Genomic DNA, 22,132 nt, shown 5'->3' on the forward strand with positions numbered 1-22,132 from the left:
GACAGTGTCACCATGTGATACCCTCACCTGGCCGACCTCTGTTTGTCGCCAGTGCACACCACCAACCATTTTTCTGCCCTGGATCCTGCAGTCCAACAGCAGAAGAATGCTGACGCTTCTGTAGACCTCATGGTGCAGGGTCCTCCTGCCTCTGTGCCCTGTAGCAGTGAGTCTTCGAAGGCTGGCACTTGGCAGCCACCGTGATGACACCCCTTCATTTTTTACCTGTCATGACTCTCCTCCAATGGAACATTTGTGGCCGTCAGTCCAACAAAGAGGATTTACAGCTCTTCTTAGGATTTACGGCTCTTCTTAGAATTGCTGTGTCCACTTGTTCTCTGCCTTCAGGAAACAAAATTGCATCCTCATGACCGCTTTGTGCTCTCACATTTCATCCTGTTCCGTTTTGAACTTCCCCTGACGTTGGCATTCCATCTCACAGGACATGGGATGTCATTCTTGGTCAACCCATCTCCCTGAGTACCTGCCCTCAAGTTGTTGCAGTTCACCTTTTCCTTCCTCACTTGACCTTTTCCCTTTGTACCAGTTACATCCCTCCATCATATGATGCCACCAGGGCAGACTTCCTCCAGCTTATTGGGCAGCTACCTCACCCCTTTCTGCTGCTCGGAGTGACTACACAGCTCCCTTTATGGTTCTCCCAGAAACTGTCCGAGAGGTGCCCTCTTGGCTGACTTTCTTAATCAACTTAACCTCTTCTACCTGAATACAGGAGAACTCATGTTCCTTAGGGAAAGACGAAAGGATGTGGGTTTTTAGGAAGAGGGTAAGGAGTCATTCCAATCCCGGGAGCGGAAAGACTTACCTTAGGGGGAAAAAAGGACGGGTATACACTCGCACACACACACATATCCATCCACACATATACAGACACAAGCAGACATATTTAAAGACAAAGAGTTTGGGCAGAGATGTCAGTCGAGGCAGAAGTGCAGAGGCAAAGTTGTTGTTGAATGACAGGTGAGGTGTGAGTGGCGGCAACTTGAAATTAGTGGAGATTGAGGCCTGGTAGATAACGGGAAGAGAGGATATATTGAAGAGCAAGTTCCCATCTCCGGAGTTCGGATAGGTTGGTGTTAGTGGGAAGTATCCAGATAACCCGGATGATGTAACACTGTGCCTCTCTGGGACCAAGATCCATTCCCAAATTTCCAGCCTGACAGTAGCAGACAATGTCATCGTGCACTCTACTGCTATCTCCAGCACCTGGCCACCATTTTGCAGAGATTTTGAGCTCCTCCCATTATCACCATACCTTCCTCCATTACAAACAAGTGGAGGAGGTTCGGGTAATACCCTTCTCTTCTCAGAATCGTGAGTGTTACAATGCCACCTTTATTACTTCATCCCACTCCTCCACCCTAGGGCCAGACACTGTTCGCATTCAGATGTTGCAGCACCTTTCTCTTATGGGCAAGCAATTTCTGCTTAATACATATGACTGCATCTGGGCAGAGGGCACATTTCCCAGACACTACCGTGAAACCACTGTCATACCCATACCTAAGCCCTGTAAGGACGAACATCTTCCTTCTAGCTGCTGCCCCATTTCTCTCACCAGCTGTGTTTGCAAGGTGATGGAACGCATGATACATGCCTGGCTGGTATGTGACTCAAGTCTCACAATTTACTAACCACTGCACAGTGTGGACTTCGAGTCCCATAATGGCCTGTCTCCCGCTGGGCATCTGCAGCTCCCTTTTCATTGACAATTTTGCCACTGTTGCAGTTTTCCACGGTCTCGTCTCATTGAGTGGCGACTTTAGCAATGTCTCGATCATCTTTACTCGTGGAGTATCGACAGTGGCTTTCGTTTTTCCACTGAGAAAACTGTTTGTGTGAATTTCTGGCGGCACAGTTGGTTTCTTCCACCAACTTTACATCTTGGGCCTGTTGCTCTTCTGTTTGTTGAAACTACAAAATTCCTGGGGCTCATGCTCGATAGGAAACTTTGTTCATACTCCCACGTGTCTTACCTCGCAGTTCACTTTATGTGGTCCCTCAATGTCCTACGTGTCCTCAATGGTACTTCCTGGGATGCAGATCAAGCCACCCTTCTCCATTTGTATCGGTCCCTTGTCCGTTCAAAACTAGACTATGGGTCTTTTGTTTATGCATCCGCCCATCCGTTCATCTTATGCCATCTCAATACCATCCACCATTGTGGCATCCATTTAGCACTAGCACCTTTTACACAAGCCCAATTGAGTCTGTATGCAGAAGCTGTTGAACTACCTCTGTCCTACCGCCCTAACTTTCTCCTCAGCGGATATGCATGCCGTTTGTCTGCCATGGGTGGCCACCCACCCTAAGCCTCCTTCTTCGATGAATCCTTTGATTGCCTGTATGGGTTGCATCCCTCTTCTCTGTTACCTCGTGGAGTTGCTTTTGGCTGTTGCTCTAGCAGCTTAACTTCACACCACCTGCAACTCTGCTGGCAGGTGTGAACCCTTCACCACCTTGGTTTCGTGAGGCGGCCCTTATTCACCCTGGCCTTCATTCGCTTTCTAAAGACACCACTCCAACCTAGCTCTATCACCTGCAGTTTCATGACCTTCACATGGAACTTCACGATAGTGCCTTTGTGGACACTGATGGCTCTCAGACTGACCGTGGTGTCAGGTGTGCCTTTGTCATTGGCGACGATGTTTTTCAGTGTTCGCTTCCAGAACATTACTCAGTATTTAAAGCAGAGCTCTTTGCCCTGTATCAGGCCATGCAGTACATCTGGCGAAACAGACTTTTCAATTGCATCATCTGCTCAGACTCTCTCAGTGCCCTTCAAAGCCTCTGTTTGCTGTACACACCATCCATCCTGTAGTGTAACAGGTCCAGGAAAGCTGTCACTTTCTCACTCTTGTTGGAGCCACTGTATGTGGGTTTCTGGCCACGTCAGTCTGACAGGAAACAAGGCCGCTGACACTGATGCCAAGGCTGCAGTCCTCGTACCTCAGTGCGCTTCTTCTTACATTCCCTCTGATGATCTCTGTGTTGCTGTCTGTCAGCAGGTGGTGTCACTTTGGCATCACCACTGGTCCGCCATTGATGGGAACAAGCTCCAGGTTATCAAGCCTCTCCCAGTGGATTGGATGACCTCCTCTTAGCCCTCCACCACGAAGACATCATTTTAACTAGGTTGCGTATTGGGCACTCGTTTTTAGTCATCACCAAAGTGGTGCTCCCCCACCACATTGTGCACATTGCACTCAACTTTTGACTGTCTGCCATTTCCTGACGAAATACCCTCTTTTTAACTGCTTATATTCCCGTTTGTGTTTGCCATCCGAGTTGGGGCAGTTTTAGCGAATGACATGTGGACTGTTGACCGTTGTGTACTTTTCATCTGTTGTAGCAGTATGGCGAAGACCATTTAACTTTTAGTTCTGGACCTCCATTTCTCTATGGCCTATTTTATAGACCTTTCTTCATGTCCCTGTGTTTAGCTGTCTTCTCCTCTGTTGACTGGAATTGATGTGTAGTCGTTTTTAACTCCTCTCTTTGTCTTCATGTTCTACAGTTTGACATGGGCACGTATGATCCTAATTGTTTTTGCGCCGTAAAACAAAACAAACAAACAGTACATCTGAGAAACTGAACTTTTTGTCTGGCAAATGTTTATTTCTCAAACTCTGTATCCTCTTGAACACTGAACGCAAAGCCGTCAGTTTTCCCCATAGCTCTTCGAGAAGATCAAAAGATCATCCCTATAGCAAAAGATAAACAACAACCCATGGAGGGCCTATACATACAGCCTTGCCAAGTTTGCATGGCATTACACAAACCAAAAGGCGTAGTGTTGTGCTCGCAAAGTCTGAATAGTGTTGTAATGGCACTTTTATGTTTGTCTTTCTTAGCCATTGGAATCTGAGAAAAAGCTGTGGCACAATTGACAACACTGAAGACACATACATCGGCCACATTGCTGTTGAAATCAATCATGTTTGGTCCAGGACACCTGTCTGAGATGGTAGGGGCATTTAACCCCTTTGTAACTGTCACACAAACGTCAGAAATCATTCCTTTTTTTTTTTACTGTGAGATCAAACCACTGAACTATCGGAAAGCATCTTATTAAATTCTGACTCAGCCACATGCAGTTTATCCGGAGGTAGAAATCTGGGCTTCACAGCAACAGGATAGCCAGGGGTAGTGGGAACAAAATGCTGGGTTGATTGGCAGTGGTTACACGTAGCCAAGACTGGGTCTGTAAGTGCTGGAAATTCCTGTAGCAGCCACAGGCCGTACAGTGAAGTTCAATTAGCCAGGCACAGGCCGCATTTAGTTATTTGGAAAGTGGTGGAGATCCACTGATGCAGTGAGGCATTATCCTCATGCAGCAACATAATGGCACTCAGTTCCTCCTTGTGAAGAACTTAGATCTCTGAGATTTGTACTGTCATTAACTGCCAACTCTCCTGTAATCTGGCAACAGCAGTGAAAATCTTTGTTGGATTCTAGTCGTGTAATGAACGCATGTGCGTTGAACATGGAAGTTGATGTGATAGCAAACATTGTTGGGTTGATGTAACAGGCACAGTCAATACAGAAATATTCATGTGATGTAACCCACCATCATCACAAAACATGCGACCTGGTGCAGTAGAGTGAACAGGAGAGTGTAGCTTTACAAATAGACACTGATTCACTGAATCAGGCAGTACCGAGAAATAATTAAGAAGTAAACACCCAAGATAGCATGGCCAACATCCACCACAGTGAAGGTCCACATAGGGCAAATCTGCAGAAATTGTGTCTTTTGCATTGATTGTATGTGCGTCAACTGGTGGTGATGAGTGCACAGGCCTTCCGGCACTCACCTTTGGAGTTTGTGTAGGCACATGGCTTGGATTATCTGGTTCAGCCTTACCAAAACATCAGTGAAACTGACACCATTTGCAGCCTTGATCTTTGCATACAGGTGCATGCATTGCCTCTTCCTGCTTCTGCAACCTAGCATTGAGGTGAGCCAACTCATTGACTAAGTTACTCATAGATGGCTCCGGCATTGAATTGTGGGATGGTAGCATTATAATTCACAATGCAGGGCCACCCAAAGCAACTGCCACTGCTATGTTTGGTTCAGGGCGATCCACCATAAACTCTGGCACAATTGCTGTCACATTAACTTCTGTCTAAGGAATAGCAATAGCATCAGCTTTGCATACAAGTTTATCTATAGGCAGATCTGTGAAGACTGATAAAATATTTAAAATGTGCTGAGGTAAGTGATGGAGCCAAAACAGTTTGAGGGATTGTTCTGACTGTAGGCCCTATCCAGCCAGCACACGCAGTGAACAGATCACTTGGGGGGGGGGGGGGGTGTTACCATTGGCACCCGCTTCACTATCAGTGATCTTATGCAAAAGTGATTCTGGCAGCAGCACAAAATGCTGCAAAATTGTTTGCTTTAGAACTGCGAAAGACTGTTTAGAGAAACATGTCTGCTAGTTGTTCACTAACACTTAAGTCCAGTTGTGCAGTAACTACATGAATTGTTCCATGTCCAACATAATACTGTGGAAACGAAGATGGCTTCCGCATTTGTTAACCACAATTGAGCATTTGTAGGCTAAAATGGCAGAATCTTGACATTCCTAATGCCCATGTGGTTGCCATTGCTTGCTGTCACTGCAGGTGTTGCAGTAGAATCTTGCTGTTGAGTTTGAGGTTCTTCTCTTACAGAAGTGGAATTGCTAGAAGCCATTGTGATCGGTTTTTAGCAATACACTTGTAGAAGATAATTGTCCAGTTTGATGTCAGCACTGTAGGAAATTTATTTCCTCTTCAGTAAAATGATGTACACTTGATTTGAATGTACTACATGCTTTACTTTCAAAATTAATATACGTTAACTGAACACATGTGTAAACTGTACAGTACAATACAAACATAGAACCAAACTTGACTAACAAAGAACAAGGGTACAAAAAATAACATATACTTTTAAAAAATCCTTAAACTTTAATGCTCACACTGTTTCAACTTGTCGGTCTTATTGTCTTGACGTTGCCGCAAGTGTAATATCTCATGTACAATGAAGAAAGTGTACAGTGAATAGCAGTCTGCAGTACCCATTTGATTCTACTTTTCCTCAAAAGATAAAGCATAACCTATTTCTCACTTGGCCTCCTGCTGCAAAAAGGTATCTGTGCTCCACATTGGTGCCAAGCATCAATTCTGTAATTCACTACCTGAAAGTGATGCTATGAGCTATTGAGCCTTATGTTGAAATAAGAAATAAGTGTCTGAAGCAAAAAACTGTTTTATTTGTATTTAATTTTCAACCACAGTCCTCAAAATGTCATCCTTTGTGGATGAAATAATAACCTCATTTGTCTGGACTAACTTAGACCAGTGACATGGAGACAACAATGTTTTTATACATCGAGGGCAGTGCAGTGAGACAGAGTGGTGGTCCTCCCTAGATTTGATAACATAGTGTTCACAAAGAGATGACTTGCAGACAACAATGACTGCAGTCCCTGGTGCCCAGTAAGTAGAGACCCTACATACTTTCACAGTTGAGCATGTGATTCATCCCATAACAAATAAAGGGTCCCATACTAACAGCAATAGAAAAGAAATAAGAACTGCACACTAACGATTCTGGAGGTTCTATAGCCTGTCTATTTGAACAGCAGCACTAGAAATCAGACTAAAAGCCAGTTAAGATTACCCTAGCTGCTACTGATGACAAGGCCAAATGACCTGTTTTAAGACATTGTGAGAACTTGTATAAAAAGGAAATAATCACTTGCAAAAACTGTAAAATTATGAGACGGAATTACTGATCAGTACTTAACTTCAGGATGCAAAAATTCATTTTGTTGATAGAAACGTATAACAGTACGTGACAACTGTAGCTTCTGGAACTGTTATTTCTATGCTGGCCATCAGTTCTGTCCTAACCCTTGTGGGAAGCACATTTTAAATGAAGAGTGGTCCCATTGATATGGTATAGGCCTACCTCGTACAGCCTTGAATGGTACAGAAGAATCCTATTCTGTTATCTTTCAGTGCTACAAATATGTATTTCTCTGCAGAGGAAATTAGTCATTATGCACTAGGTTTGTTTTTTCCTGTTTTAAACATGTTAAACGTATTTGATAAAACTCCACCACCATTACATATTCTCATTGGCACTTTAGCGTGAGTAGTTGGGAACGATATGTGACAGTTATCCGTGCACTGTGAGAAACAGTTAGCAATCAAGCTTAAAGTGTTCTTCCTTGTTCACTATTCCCCAACCACACACTAACTCAAAATCTGTTATCATTTAATAAGAAAAGATGCACTGCTACTGATAATTTTATACACACTGCTTTAGTCTTTTTGGACAAAGGCTTTATGTATAACCTTCATAATCAGTTACAATATCCTTATTCCATTCTCCAATTCCAATTATATAAACAACAACAATAATAATAAAATTCATTGCCATGTAGGACATTGATTTCCTCCCAGATGCTAGACAGAAAGCTAGACTGTACAGCATATCTGGAATTTTGTTGACAGATGTTATAAGCAAAGTATGGACAGTGATCTGTTGAATATAGTACTCATTTTACACAGAACTCTTTCATTCATTTAAACATACTATAGTGACTTAAAAGTGAAATATGCAGTTAATGTTAATGGGAAATTGTTTCAGTCAATGTTTCGATTATATGTTTTTAGACTACGGAGAAGTCGCCGACAGGCTCTGTTCGATGCTGTAAGAGATGATATCCTAGGCTTCTCTGCAGATTTAGGAGATGATTTTGTCACAAATGGTCTGCAGAGTATAGACATCAGGCCATTCATACCAGCTGGAGAATATTCACCAGACTGTGATGCACCAGAAGATCGAGCTCCATGTGATCCAGCATACCCATACCGCAGCATCACTGGCAGGTGCAACAATCTGCGAAACCCTAATCTCGGCAAGAGCACTAGCACATTTGCTCGCCTTTTACCTGCAGCCTATGAGAATGGTATGTAGCTTGCATTTGATTTTTAAATTTATTCACTTAACATTTAAGAGAATAGATGCATTTTCCTTTTTGCCATAAGAAGACAGTAACAGTACAATCCATAATATTTACATATAAACATAATTCATAGTTAAAGCTTGTCCTCTCAATTTATTTTAATGCATACTATTACTATACACACTCCTTTGAAGTGCAGCGTGTCTGAGAAGTCTCTCCAAGGCGCTGAGTTTTGCTTGGCACCTTGTGGGACGCGTAAGGTTGGCAACACATTCATGTCGCTGTATAAGCTAGTTCCTGGGACTCGCTCTTAGTGGCTGCAGTTATGTTGGGAGATGGGATTCAGCATTATTATAATTGAAACAATGAAATTGATTAATTGTATTAATTACAATTAAAGACACTATGCTCAGCAATGTAGGAACACGCGAGGCAATACTGACCATATGACTTTTCATAGAAGGTAGGTTAAGGAAAGGCAAACCTATGTTTATAGTATTTGTAAACTTAGAGAAAGCTTTTGACAATGTTGACTGTAATGCTCTCTTTCAAATTCTAAAGGTGGCAGGGTAAAATACAAAGAGCAAATCCTGGAACCTTCATTATTAATGTACAATATTATGTATGTATGTATGTATGGCTACCGTACTTTTCAAAGTATGTCCATATCAAACAGTTTACTACTTTCCTATCACTTATGTCTCATGCTCTTTTTATCATAGGCTGTAGGAACTGGCCAGTGGTCTATAGTGAATCTGAGCCGATTGGCTGAATCAGTAAGCTTTTCATCCTTTACCTTTTCAGTTAGTGGAGTGGAAATAATATCACTTAGCATGAATGGTAAACAGGCAATTTGGTTAACATACAAATGAACAGGTGTTATTGTATTCTTATATGCATATAAATTACTCTCCATTAATTCAGGATGCTCATTGAAACAAGAAATATTTTCAGTACCTTTCTTCTCCTTTACTGACAATCAGAACACTTTTCACCATAGAAGTAGTTAAGTCCGCCATGTTTTGCATATTGTTACTTGTTATAACCTTTAATCACTAATAAATTGCGTGGATATACAAACGTAGAAACAATAGCGGGTTACATGCTACCAACTCCGTATCTGTCACTCAACTGCCGTGCCGTGACATGCGGCCGGCGCCATTCATAGCCAGGTGGCGCTCCCGCGCTCGGCCAAGCTGCGGAGCGCCTCTATCGCCGTCTTCGCGTACTGGCATAGCGGCACTTTTAAATCTCGTGGCACTGTCACAACACTTTTCCCCCCTTGAAAAGAAACACTCACTTCCTTGGAGACACGGACAGTGCGGATACATCCATGACCTCTTGGGAGGCCCCGAGAAGATCCTGCGGAGAAACACGAGAGTATGGTCAAAAATGTCCAGGACGGAAACTTGCGCGTGGAACGTGCCTCCTGGACGAGATGATGGGTGAAAACTCCGGATCAGCATCCATAGGTGTCGTGGACCTGGGGGTGTGCTCCAGCGAGATGGGTCCCGGAGAAGGCGGCGTCGCGACTGGGGCCGGTTCCGGCGTACTTGGAAGCGGTAGCAACGTCGGCTGCAGCAACACGCACGGAAGATCGGCAGCAGCAACAGGACTGGCTTCTCGGGCTGGTGGAGGCGAAAGAAGGGGCGGTGGCACCGGCGTGGCCACCACTCGTGGGCGCATCTGGTCGTAATGGCGAACAACCATGCCGTCATCCGTACGTATTTCACAAAGCCGGCGGCCGCGAAGAGCCTGGACCACCCCTGGAATCCATTTAGGGCGAGATCCATACCCTCGTGCCCACACGTTGGCACCCACCGAGTATTTTCCCGTACTAGGGGACACAGTACAAGGCCTGACAGGGTGAAGCAGGTGCAGTAGAGTGCGCGGTTGGCGGCCATGCAAGAGTTCAGCAGGGCTGCGATCACCCAGAGGCGTGAAGCGATAAGAACTCAGAAACTGCAACAGAGCATCATCTGTGAAAAAATACTAAGGAATTTTTTGATCTGGCTTTTGAAAGTGCGGACAAGGCGCTCGACCTCCCCATTCGATTGCGGATGGAAGGGCAGTGCTGTAACATGATGAATCCTTTGTCCAGTACAAAAATCACGGAAGGCCTGCGAAGAGAACTGAGGGCCATTGTCAGTGATAATCGTAGATGGAAGACCTTCTAGCGCAAAGATTTTGGACAAAGCCAGCGTCATCGCCGCAGTGGTTGGCGACGGACATCGAACAACAAACGGAAACTTCAAGAAGGCATCAATCAGCAGTAGCCAATAAGTGCTGAGGAAGGGGCCGGCAAAGTCAGCGTGCACCTGTTCCCATGGCTGCACCAGATCAGGCCACGGAGAGGGCATTGTACGAGGTGCAGCCAGTTGTTGAGCACACTGACCACACGCAGCGACCATGTGGGCGATGTCTGAATCAATACCGGGCCAATAAACTCTGCCTGCGGGCCAGGGACTTAGTCCGAGAAATCCCCCAATGGCCTTCATGCAATAGTTTAAGAACATCTTTAGGAAGAGAGGCTGGCACCACGACCCGTGGAGATGCGCCATCCGTGGCCAGAAGAACAACACCCTCACAAACAGACAGACAAAGGCGCAAGGCATGGTAGTTGCGAAGGGGATCTGATGCCCGGCCCTTGGTCCTGTCCGGCCAACCCCGTTGAACAAAACCGATCACCTGATGCAGGACCGGGTCCCGAGCAGTAGCCGACGCGACCTGCGAACCTGTAATTGGAAAACCCTCGACTGCATGACGTTCTTCCTCATCAATGTGGAAACAGAGTAGTTCATCTCAATCGAAAACCGGGTTGGGGCCCATCGGCAAACGCGACAACGCGTCAGCGTTGGTGTGCTGGGCCGTGGGGCGATAGTGAATCTCATAGTGAAAACGAGACAAGTATAAGGCCCAACGTTGCAGGCGGTGAGCTGCCTTATCCGGAAGCGATGCCGAGGGGCTGAACAGAGAGACCAGCGGCTTGTGGTCGGTGATGAGGTGAAACTTAGAACCATACAAAAAACGCTGAACTTTTTTAGAGCATAAATGATAGTGAGCGCCTCCTTTTCGATTTGAGAGTAACGCCGTTGGGCATCGTTGAGGGTCTTGGAAGCGTAGGCGATGGGTCGTTCCGACCCATCCTCATACCGATGGGCGAGAACAGCCCCTAGGCCATACTGTGACGCGTCAGTCGCCAGAACCAAGTGCTGACCCAGACGGAATGTGGCAAGACAAGGCGCCGACTGCAAATGAGCCTTCAGGCGGACAAAAGCCTGCTCACACTCACAGACCAACAGAAAGGAACGTTTTTGCGTAACAGTTGATGCAGAGGATGAGCCACCGCCGAAGCGGATGGAATGAATTTGTGATAATAAGCAATCTTGCCTAGAAACGCCTGAAGTTCTTTGACCGTAGACGGCCGGGGTAGAGCGGTAATGGCCGCAACATGCTGTCGTAGAGGACATATACCCTCACGGGACAAGTGGAAACCAAGATACACAATGGAGGGTTGGAAGAACTGTGACTTGTCCAGATTGCACTTCAACCCAGCCGAATGCAGAACCCGAAACAGTGAACGCAAATTACGAAGGTGCTCCTCAGTGGAGGCCCCCATGACAACAATGTCATCCAGGTAGTTGATGCAGCTGGGAACGGAAGCTGTGAGCTGTTCCAAAAACCGCTGAAAAATGGCCGGCATGCTAGCAACGCCAAATGGTAACCGCTGGTACTGATACAACCCACAAGGAGTGTTGATGACGAGAAATTCCTTGGAAGTTGCATCCAACGGCAACTGATGGTACGCCTCCGATAAGTCAAGTTTGGAAAAGAACTGGCCCCCAGCGAGCTTGGTAGATAACTCCTCAGGACGGGGAAGAGGATAAGTGTCAATGAGGTTCTGAGCATTGACAGTGGCTTTAAAATCACCACACAATCGCAGACTCCCATTTGGTTTAGAAACCACCACGATTGGCAATGCCCATTCACTGGAGGCAACAGGAAGGAGAATCCCTGAAGCTGTTAACCTGTCTATCTTAGCCTTGACAGGTGCACGCAACGCCACCGGAATAGGGCGTGCCCGGAAAAACTTAGGGCGAGCTGTAGGTTTAAGAGTAATGTGGGCTTCAAAATCCTTGGCACGACCCAGACCAGCAGAGAACACGGACGAGAATTCAGAACACAATCCATCCAGCTGTTGATACGGAATATCCTCAGATATGAGGTGCACATCATCATCAATGGAGAACCCAAACAACTGGAAAGCATCATAACCGAACAGGTTTTCAGTGCCCGCATGATCCACCACATAAAACGTGAGGGGCCTAACAACTGACTTGTAGGCAGTGGAAGCATCAAACTGGCCAATGATAGGAATTTTCTGCTTATTATAAGTTCGCAAATTTCTCGTTACTGGAGACAAGGGAGGGGAGCCCAACTCCAAATACGTGCGAGAATTAATGAGAGTTACTGCAGAGCCAGTGTCCACTTGCATGCGAATGTCTTTATCCAGAACACGAACAGTAACAAACAACTTATTTGTTTGAGAAAGCACACAGTTAACATCCATGTCCGATGCCTCATCCTCGTCGACAGGAACTTTAGGGGACTGACACACAGAAGCAATGTGGCCTTTTTTCTACATGAATTACACGTGGCCCAACGTTTTGGACACGCGGCCCTGTCATGCTGTACGAAACATCGTGGACAAGAAGGAAGTGCGGAACGAACCTGCTTCTGTGGTTGCTGTTTTTGCTGCGAGCGTGGCGGCCCAACGCGTCATTGATGCGAGTGATCCGCCGCCACATCGCCATTCCCCTGTGAAACAGGTAAATTGTCCGTGTCGAAAGTGGTCTGTACAGCGCCTACATCACACCACGCGTCTATTTGCGCACCAGCAGCGTGAGACACTTTAAAAGATTGAGCGATGCTGACAACTTCCGACAACGACGGGTTTGGCAGTTGTAAGGCACATTGCCGAACTTCTTTATCAGGAGCAAGCTGTAGAATAGCGTCCCTAACCATGGAATCAGCATAAGACTCATGATGAGTGTCCGTGACAAACTGACATTTCCTACTCAGACCGTGTAGTTCCGCCGCCCAAACCCGGTAAGATTGATGGGGCTGTTTACGACACCGGTAGAACGCCACGCGGGCGGCAACGATGTGGGTGTTTTTTCGGTAATAGTTAGACAAAAAGTCACATTTCTTGGAAGGACAGAGAGGCAGGTTCCCGCAGAGGGGCTAACTGAGATAGCAGCTGATAGATCTGTGGGGAAATCCAAGATAGAAATAACGACTTACACATAGGAGCATCGCCAACGCCGAAAGCCAAGAAGTGTTGCCGCAAACGCTTCTCATAATCCTCCCAGTCTTCAGCGGCCTCGTCGTAAGGAGGGAACAGAGGCGGAGAAGAGGAAGACAGACAATGAGTAAGCGACGTCGACAACGCCTGAATAGCAGCCGTCAGCTGTGTTTGTTGTTCAATGAGCACTTGCAGAAGCTGTTCCATGTCCGCCCTGACATGAACACACAATTCCACAACGCAGGAAAAAAAATATCTGACCTCGTCGCCAAAAAGTGTTATAACCTTTAATCACTAATAAATTGCGTGGATATACAAACGTAGAAACAATAGCGGGTTACATGCTACCAACTCCGTATCTGTCACTCAACTGCCGTGCCGTGACATGCGGCCGGCGCCGTTCATAGCCAGGTGGCGCTCCCGCGCTCAGCCGAGCTGCGGAGCGCCTCTATCGCCTTGTTCGCGTACTGACGTAGCGGCACTTTTAAATCTCGTGGCACTGTCACAACATTACTCCCTATTGTCTTATGGTGTTATCTGTTGGGGCAGTGCAGCTGAAGTAAATACTGTATTTATTCATAAAAAAGCAGAGTGAATATTGTGTGAAGTAGGTAACCAAATGTCTCACAAAGACCTCTTGAAATTGCTTGCAATTTTTACTCATATCTCAGTACAGTTACTCTTAATAGTATTTGTTGCTAATAATATAAATCAATTTGTTGAACTATGATTCATTCAACCAAAATATCATACCTAACACAATTTTCATTCAAACACTACTTTCCTTTCTAAGATACAGAGTGAGGTATTTTATTCTGCTGAAACACTTGTCACCAATAAAGCAAAAAAATGAGAATCTCTTGAAATTCAGATGAATATTAAAACATCTTGTGTTAGCTACACCTTCTGTAATTGTGTGATAATCTAGATTCTAGGGCAGAATACTAATGTTGGCTGCATGACTGACAGCAATAAAATTATGTTGCAGGATTGCTGAATACATTACCATTTGGAAATATGAGGTGTGATCAAAGAGTCACAGGAATTTTTTAATTTTGTGGGATTTATATGCCCAATTTTCAATTTTTTTGTCTTGTTTGTACACATGTACCTGAAATACGTATCCATTTTCAGCTGTTTTGAATATTTAGTTTAATATGGTACCAACAATTAAGTATTTATCTTTGTTTAACTTTGTGATACTTTAACATCCTCACTCTTTGGCTAAGAATCATAAATTATGTTATTGCATTGTTTCATTGCTCCACTCTACTGTATAACTGGATTGGCACTACTATCGATTCGTTGCTGGAACAAATGTCCAAAATCCATTTACATGTTTTGTGGGATATTTTGAAGAGTGATTTTGTGATAACTAGGTGAGGCAGGCACTTAAATAATTCATGTACTTTTCTGTTTTCTTTTAGCATTAATTTGAATGTGCGTGTACTTTGTATGTTTGAACAGCGGCAGTAGTTAATTAATTTCTACTTTTATTGCATGTTTGTTTTTATATTATGTTTCCTTCAGACCGAAGAAAATTCTTTAATCTCTCATATGTGTAGTGTTGATTATGGCTCTTGACCGACAGTCACAGTGTACGGTGACAAAGGTCATTACAAGCTAATGAAGAAGCTGTATTGGTATGGGATGCAAAGGAAATGCTACTCCATAGTAAAATTGTACATGACAAATGGAAAACAATGTACAGAAGTCAGACATACTGATGAGAAACTATAATCAGTTACAGATTTGAGCTACAAATGGTCAAACAAGGTTTCATGCTCAGGGCAGTGCTATTTATTCTCTTTGTAAATGATTTCCCAGGCAGTATAAATCAGCAACTTACAATTTATACTGATGACAGTGAAATTAACTGTGCAGCTCAGATGAAGGAAGAGCTTGAAAAGGAAGTAATCCTGAATGCTGAAAATGGAAATAGTATCTACTACCAAATAATCATATCATAAATCAGTGTAAAACAATGTATGCAGAATTTCAAACCAAACAGAGGGAAATGTATAATGTAAATACTAAATTAAATAGAGAAGCAATTAAAGAACTAAGAAGCACAAATTTTTAGTATTGCATGAAATGGCAGAGGGGGGGCGGGGGGCGGCACTAAACACCCCATCTAAAATTTAGGTGCACAGACCAGACCAAGATCTGCAAAACAGCATATGGATGAGAGATTTCTCAGGATTATGTACTATTACCACAGTGGCCCCCCCATGAACCATGGACCTTGCCGTTGGTGGGGAGGCTTGCGTGCCTCAGCGATACAGATGGCCATACCGTAGGTGCAACCACAACGGAGGGGCATCTGTTGAGAGGCCAGACAAACATGTGGTTCCTGAAGAGGGGCAGCAGCCTTTTCAGTAGTTGCAGGGGCAACAGTCTGGATGATTGACTGATCTGGCCTTGTAACATTAACCAAAACGGCCTTGCTGTGCTGGTACTGCGAACGGCTGAAAGCAAGGGGAAACTACAGCCGTAATTTTTCCCGAGGACATGCAGCTCTACTGTATGATTAAATGATGATGGCGTCCTCTTGGGTAAAATATTCCGGAGGTAAAATAGTCCCCCATTCGGATCTCCGGGCGGGGACTACTCAAGAGGACGTCGTTATCAGGAGAAAGAAAACTGGCGTTCTACGGATCGGAGCGTGGAATGTCAGATCACTTAATCGGGCAGGTAGATTAGAAAATTTAAAAAGGGAAATGGATAGGTTAAAGTTAGATATAGTGGGAATTAGTGAAGTTCGGTGGCAGGAGGAACAAGACTTTTGGTCAGGTGATTACAGGGTTATAAATACAAAATCAAATAGGGGTAATGCAGGAGTAGGTTTAATAATGAATAAAAGAATAGGAGTGCGGGTTAGCTACTACAAACAGCATAGTGAACGCATTATTGTGGCCAAGATAGACACAAAGCCCATGCCTACTACAGTAGTACAAGTTTATATGCCAACTAGCTCTGCAGATGATGAAGAAATAGATGAAATGTATAACGAGATAAAAGAAATTATTCAGGTAGTGAAGGGAGACGAAAATTTAATAGTCATGGGTGACTGGAATTCGTCAGTAGGAAAAGGGAGAGAAGGAAACATAGTAGGTGAATATGGATTGGGGGGAAGGAATGAAAGAGGAAGCCGCCTTGTAGAATTTTGCACAGAGCATAACTTAATCATAGCTAACACTTGGTTCAAGAATCATGAAAGGAGGCTGTATACATGGAAGAAGCCTGGAGATACTGACAGGTTTCAGATAGATTATATAATGGTAAGACAGAGATTTAGGAACCAGGTTTTAAATTGTAAGACATTTCCAGGGGCAGATGTGGATTCTGACCACAATCTATTGGTTATGAACTGCAGATTGAAACTGAAGAAACTGCAAAAAGGTGGGAATTTAAGGAGATGGGATCTGGATAAACTGAAAGAACCAGAGGTTGTACAGAGTTTCAGGGAGAGCATAAGGGAACAATTGACAGGAATGGGGGAAAGAAATACAGTAGAAGAAGAATGGGTAGCTCTGAGGGATGAAGTGGTGAAGGCAGCAGACGATCAAGTAGGTAAAAAGACGAGGGCTAATAGAAATCCTTGGGTAACAGAAGAAATATTGAATTTAATTGATGAAAGGAGAAAATATAAAAATGCAGTAAATGAAACAGGCAAAAAGGAATACAAACGTCTCAAAAATGAAATCGACAGGAAGTGCAAAATGGCTAAGCAGGGATGGCTAGAGGACAAATGTAAGGATGTAGAGGCTTGTCTCACTAGGGGTAAGATAGATACTGCCTACAGGAAAATTAAAGAGACCTTTGGAGAGAAGAGAACCACTTGTATGAATATCAAGAGCTCAGATGGAAACCCAGTTCTAAGCAAAGAAGGGAAGGCAGAAAAGTGGAAGGAGTATATAGAGGGTTTATACAAGGGAGATGTACTTGAGGAAAATATTATGGAAATGGAAGAGGATGTAGATGAAGATGAAATGGGAGATAAGATACTGCGTGAAGAGTTTGACAGAGCACTGAAGACCTGAGTCGAAACAAGGCCCCGGGAGTAGACAACATTCCATTAGAACTACTGATGGCCTCGGGAGAGCCAGTCCTGACAAAACTCTACCATCTGGTGAGCAAGATGTATGAGACAGGCGAAATACCCTCAGACTTCAAGAAGAATATAATAATTCCAATCCCAAAGAAAGCAGGTGTTGACAGATGTGAAAATTACCGAACTATCAGTTTAATAAGTCACAGCTGCAAAATACTAACGCGAATTCTTTACAGACGAATGGAAAAACTGGTAGAAGCCGACCTCGGGGATGATCAGTTTGGATTCCGTAGAAATGTTGGAACACGCGAGGCAATACTGACCTTACGACTTATCTTGGAAGAAAGATTAAGAAAAGGCAAACCTACGTTTCTAGCATTTGTAGACTTAGAGAAAGCTTTTGACAATGTTGACTGGAATACTCTCTTTCAAATTCTGAAGGTGGCAGGGGTAAAATACAGGGAGCGAAAGGCTATTTACAATTTGTACAGAAACCAGATGGCAGTTATAAGAGTCGAGGGGCATGAAAGGGAAGCAGTGGTTGGGAAGGGAGTGAGACAGGGTTGTAGCCTCTCCCCGATGTTATTCAATCTGTATATTGAGCAAGCAGTAAAGGAAACAAAAGAAAAATTTGGAGTAGGTATTAAAATCCATGGAGAAGAAATAAAAACTTTGAGGTTCGCCGATGACATTGTAATTCTGTCAGAGACAGCAAAGGACTTGGAAGAGCAGTTGAACGGAATGGACAGTGTCTTGAAAGGAGGATATAAGATGAACATCAACAAAAGCAAAACGAGGATAATGGAATGTAGTCAAATTAAGTTGGGTGATGCTGAGGGAATTAGATTAGGAAATGAGACACTTAAAGTAGTAAAGGAGTTTTGCTATTTAGGGAGTAAAATAACCGATGATGGTCGAAGTAGAGAGGATATAAAATGTAGACTGGCAATGGCAAGGAAAGCGTTTCTCAAGAAGAGAAATTTGTTAACATCGAGTATAGATTTAAGTGTCAGGAAGTCGTTTCTGAAAGTATTTGTATGGAGTGTAGCCATGTATGGAAGTGAAACATGGACGATAACCAGTTTGGACAAGAATCGAATAGAAGCTTTCGAAATGTGGTGCTACAGAAGAATGCTGAAGATAAGGTGGGTAGATCACGTAACTAATGAGGAGGTATTGAATAGGATTGGGGAGAAGAGAAGTTTGTGGCACAACTTGACTAGAAGAAGGGATCGGTTGGTAGAACATGTTTTGAGGCATCAAGGGATCACAAATTTAGCATTGGAGGGCAGCGTGGAGGGTAAAAATCGTAGAGGGAGACCAAGAGATCAATACACTAAGCAGATTCAGAAGGATGTAGGTCGCAGTAGGTACTGGGAGATGAAGAAGCTTACACAGGATAGAGTAGCATGGAGAGCTGCATCAAACCAGTCTCAGGACTGAAGACCACAACAACAACAACAACCACAGTGGCAGTGAAAACAAGTAACAGTTACCTCCTTGATAAAGGTATACGTGACCATACAACAATAGAAAAGAAACATTATTACTTAAGACACCAATAACTCAAACTGACAGTGATTGCTCTAGGTGCAGCAAGGAAAAGGTTTTTTAATAAGCTATCTAGATCTATTAAGAAAATAAAAGGAACTAAAATATTTAATAATTGCTTAAAATATATCTCAGAGAGAAATGTGTATACAGTAGGAGTGACTATTTAAAATCTAACTAAATTTCGGGTGTTACATTATAACAGGAAACATGTAATATATATATAAAGACCTTTTATGTGCTTGTAAAATTTTATCCTATTTTTATTGTACATTATTTTACATTCATTGAAATTAAGCCTTGATGTAATATAAAATGGTTAATGCAAGCTGTCTGCTTATAAAACAGTGTGAAACATCCAACAATCTCAGCTGAAAACTGTCAGATAGAGTCCCAGGAAAAGAATATATAAATAAGTAAGCGTTTTGTAAGTGACATAACAGTAGGCTTCTTTGATACTGTTTGGTGAGGTTTCTAGATGTGAATTGCTGCCCTTGGTTTATTTCTCTATTTGCCATCTCTGATACATGAATTTTTTCAGTTGCATTTTGAAACATCGTGTACTGAGAAGTCATCTTTCAATGCCTACTGTATCAGTCTTTAATGTTCAGAATTGGTTAGTGGAAGAATAACAGTCTGCTGCATCCACAGTAAAATATAATAATTATCATTAACTGTAATGTGAAATACTTATGCATATCACGGAATGAAATTGTTCAACAGCAATAGCGAGACCACGGCTGAGTTCGGTGTCAGGAGGTCCATTGCCTTCTCCACGCCTCATATCCACTACAATTCATGTTGATATCAGCAATCTACATAATCGGTACAGCCTAATGTTGATGCAGTTTGCACAGTTCCTTGACCATGATCTTACATTCACTCCAGTTCACAGAGGTATGTAACTTTGTTAAAAGAATTTATAGTCTAGATAATGATAAAAATCAATCAATGGCTTTTCCTTGCACAATCGATAAAGTTTTGCATGTTTATACTAAAGATGTATGTGCCTCAGGCCATGATTTTCATCTGTGCAATGTGACAAATATCCATGGTTCATTTTACCTAAATAATAGTTATAGTAAACAGCATAATCTTGAGTGATTACTTATACTGCTTTTAAAAGTATTACAGAATAATACTATAAACTGAGGAATCTGATGCACCTACTCAGGAAGCGAGGAAATGAATCAGACATGAATCAAATCTTCACATTAAAATTGAACAAAGCTCCAGGCCCCTATGGAATCCCTGTCAGATTCTATACTGAATTTGCAGCTGAGTTAGCCTCTCTTCTAATCTATTGTAGATCTCTTGAGCAAAAGCTGTATCCAGTTCTTGGAAAAAGGCACAGGTCACACCCATCCACAAGAAGGGTAGTAGAAGTGATCCACAAAATTACTGTCCAATATTCGTGAAATTGATTTGTTGTAGAATCTTAGAACATATTCTGAGCTCAGAATAATGAGGTATCTTGAACAGAATAACCTCCTCAATGCCAACCAGAATTGGATTTCAAAAACGTCGATCATATGAAACCCAACTCACACTCTTCTCACATGATATTCTGAAAGCTTGGGTCAAGGCAACCTGGTAGATGCAGTATTTATTGATTTCCGAAAAGCATTTGACTCAGTACCACACCTACGCTTATTGACAAGGGTATGATCATATGGGGTATCAAGTGAAGTATGTGACTGGCTTGAGGACTTTTTGATAGGGAGGACACAGCATGTTAACTTGGAAGGAGAGTCAGCATCAGATGTAGAAGTAACTTTGTGTGTGTCCCAGGGAAGTGTGTTGGGACCCTTGCTGTTCATATTGTATATTAATGACCTTGCAGACAATATTAATAGTAAAATCAAGCTTTTTGCAAATGATGCAGTTATCTATAGTGAAGTACTATCCGAAAGAAGCTGCATAAATATTCAGTCAGATCTTGATAAAATTTCAATGTGATGAGGAGATTGGAAACTTGCTCTAAATGTAAATGTTCAAAACAGAAAGTAGTATCCTATGACTATAAATCAATGAGTCACTGTTAGAATTGGCAACTCATAGGAATACCTGGGTGTACCACTTAGTAGGGACGTGAAATGGAATGATCACATAGGTTCAGTCATGGGTAAAGCAGGTGATAGACATCACATTATTGGTAGAGTACTGGGGAAGTGGAATTATTCTACAAAGGAGACCAGTTGTAGAATATTGCTCAAATGTGTGGGACCTATAATGGATAGAACTAACAGGGTGTACTGAACATGTACAGAGAAGGGCAGCATGAATGATCACAGGTTTGCATAATCCATGGGAGAGAGTCACAGAGATACTGAAGGAACTGAAATGTAAGACTCTTGAAGATAGATGTAAACTATCTCGAGAAAGTCTGCTAACAAAATCCCAAGATCTGGCTTTAAATGATGACTCTAGGAATATACTACAACCCCCTATGTATCGCTCCATTAGGGATCTTGAGAATAATTGCTGCTTGCACAGAGGCATTCGATCAGTCATTCTTCCCACACTCCACACATGAATTGAACAGGAAGAAACCCTAATAACTGGTACAATGGGACGTGCCCTGTGCCATGCACCTCACGGTGATTTGCAGAGTATAGATGTAGATGTAGATTTTATTAAATAGTGATGGTCAGATAATTGGCCAACATTTCTGTGAATAAATGGTTGACTACCCTCATGGGACTAATACCTCTAATATACAATAACTGCAGAAGACAGCTCAAGCTAATCAGTGCAATTGTGAAGAGTGACATACAATTACTGCTGTTTAATATATGGTACATGTTGGGTAGTAAGCTATATATACTCTTAACATTGCTACTATTTAAACAAAGTAAACGAAAATAGAAGAAAAATCACTGTGCTTTGTTCCTTATTTAGTGATTGTAATTTGTTTCTGCAACTGTTAACATCATTCACATGACTAGTTTCACAAGTTCTAAATTTTTTACGTTTGTTGAAGTTCTGTAAAACATAGAGAATGTGTGTATGTGTTCATAAGTATGTTTCTGTGAGTTGCAGTACTTTTGTTGACAAATAAACTCTAATTTTAGAAATATCAACAGTTTTATAGCTTTGTAGTTGATAATATACTGAATCATTTTCACTAAAATGAAATTTCAATTAAGTGTAGATAAAAAAGTCACAAAATATCAGCAAAGAAAGGCGCACAAGGTTGGTGCCTTTTGGAACTAGTCTCCACACAGCATT

The 22,132-nt window shown here is 42.9% G+C and overlaps 1 protein-coding gene across 2 annotated transcripts in view; it reads left to right on the top strand.

Annotated features, from left to right (window-relative positions):
- LOC126236248 (uncharacterized) overlaps positions 1–22,132 on the top strand; it is a 413,771-nt gene that overhangs the window by 316,156 nt on the left and 75,483 nt on the right. For both annotated transcript variants that reach the window (XM_049945397.1, XM_049945398.1), the window contains exons 16-17: positions 7,699–7,994; positions 19,625–19,798. In XM_049945397.1, the coding sequence (XP_049801354.1) occupies positions 7,699–7,994; positions 19,625–19,798 (470 nt within the window). The remainder of the gene's footprint in view (positions 1–7,698; positions 7,995–19,624; positions 19,799–22,132) is intronic.

This window comes from Schistocerca nitens, chromosome 2 (genome assembly GCF_023898315.1).
Source record: "Schistocerca nitens isolate TAMUIC-IGC-003100 chromosome 2, iqSchNite1.1, whole genome shotgun sequence".
Classification (NCBI taxonomy): Eukaryota; Metazoa; Arthropoda; class Insecta; order Orthoptera; family Acrididae; genus Schistocerca; species Schistocerca nitens.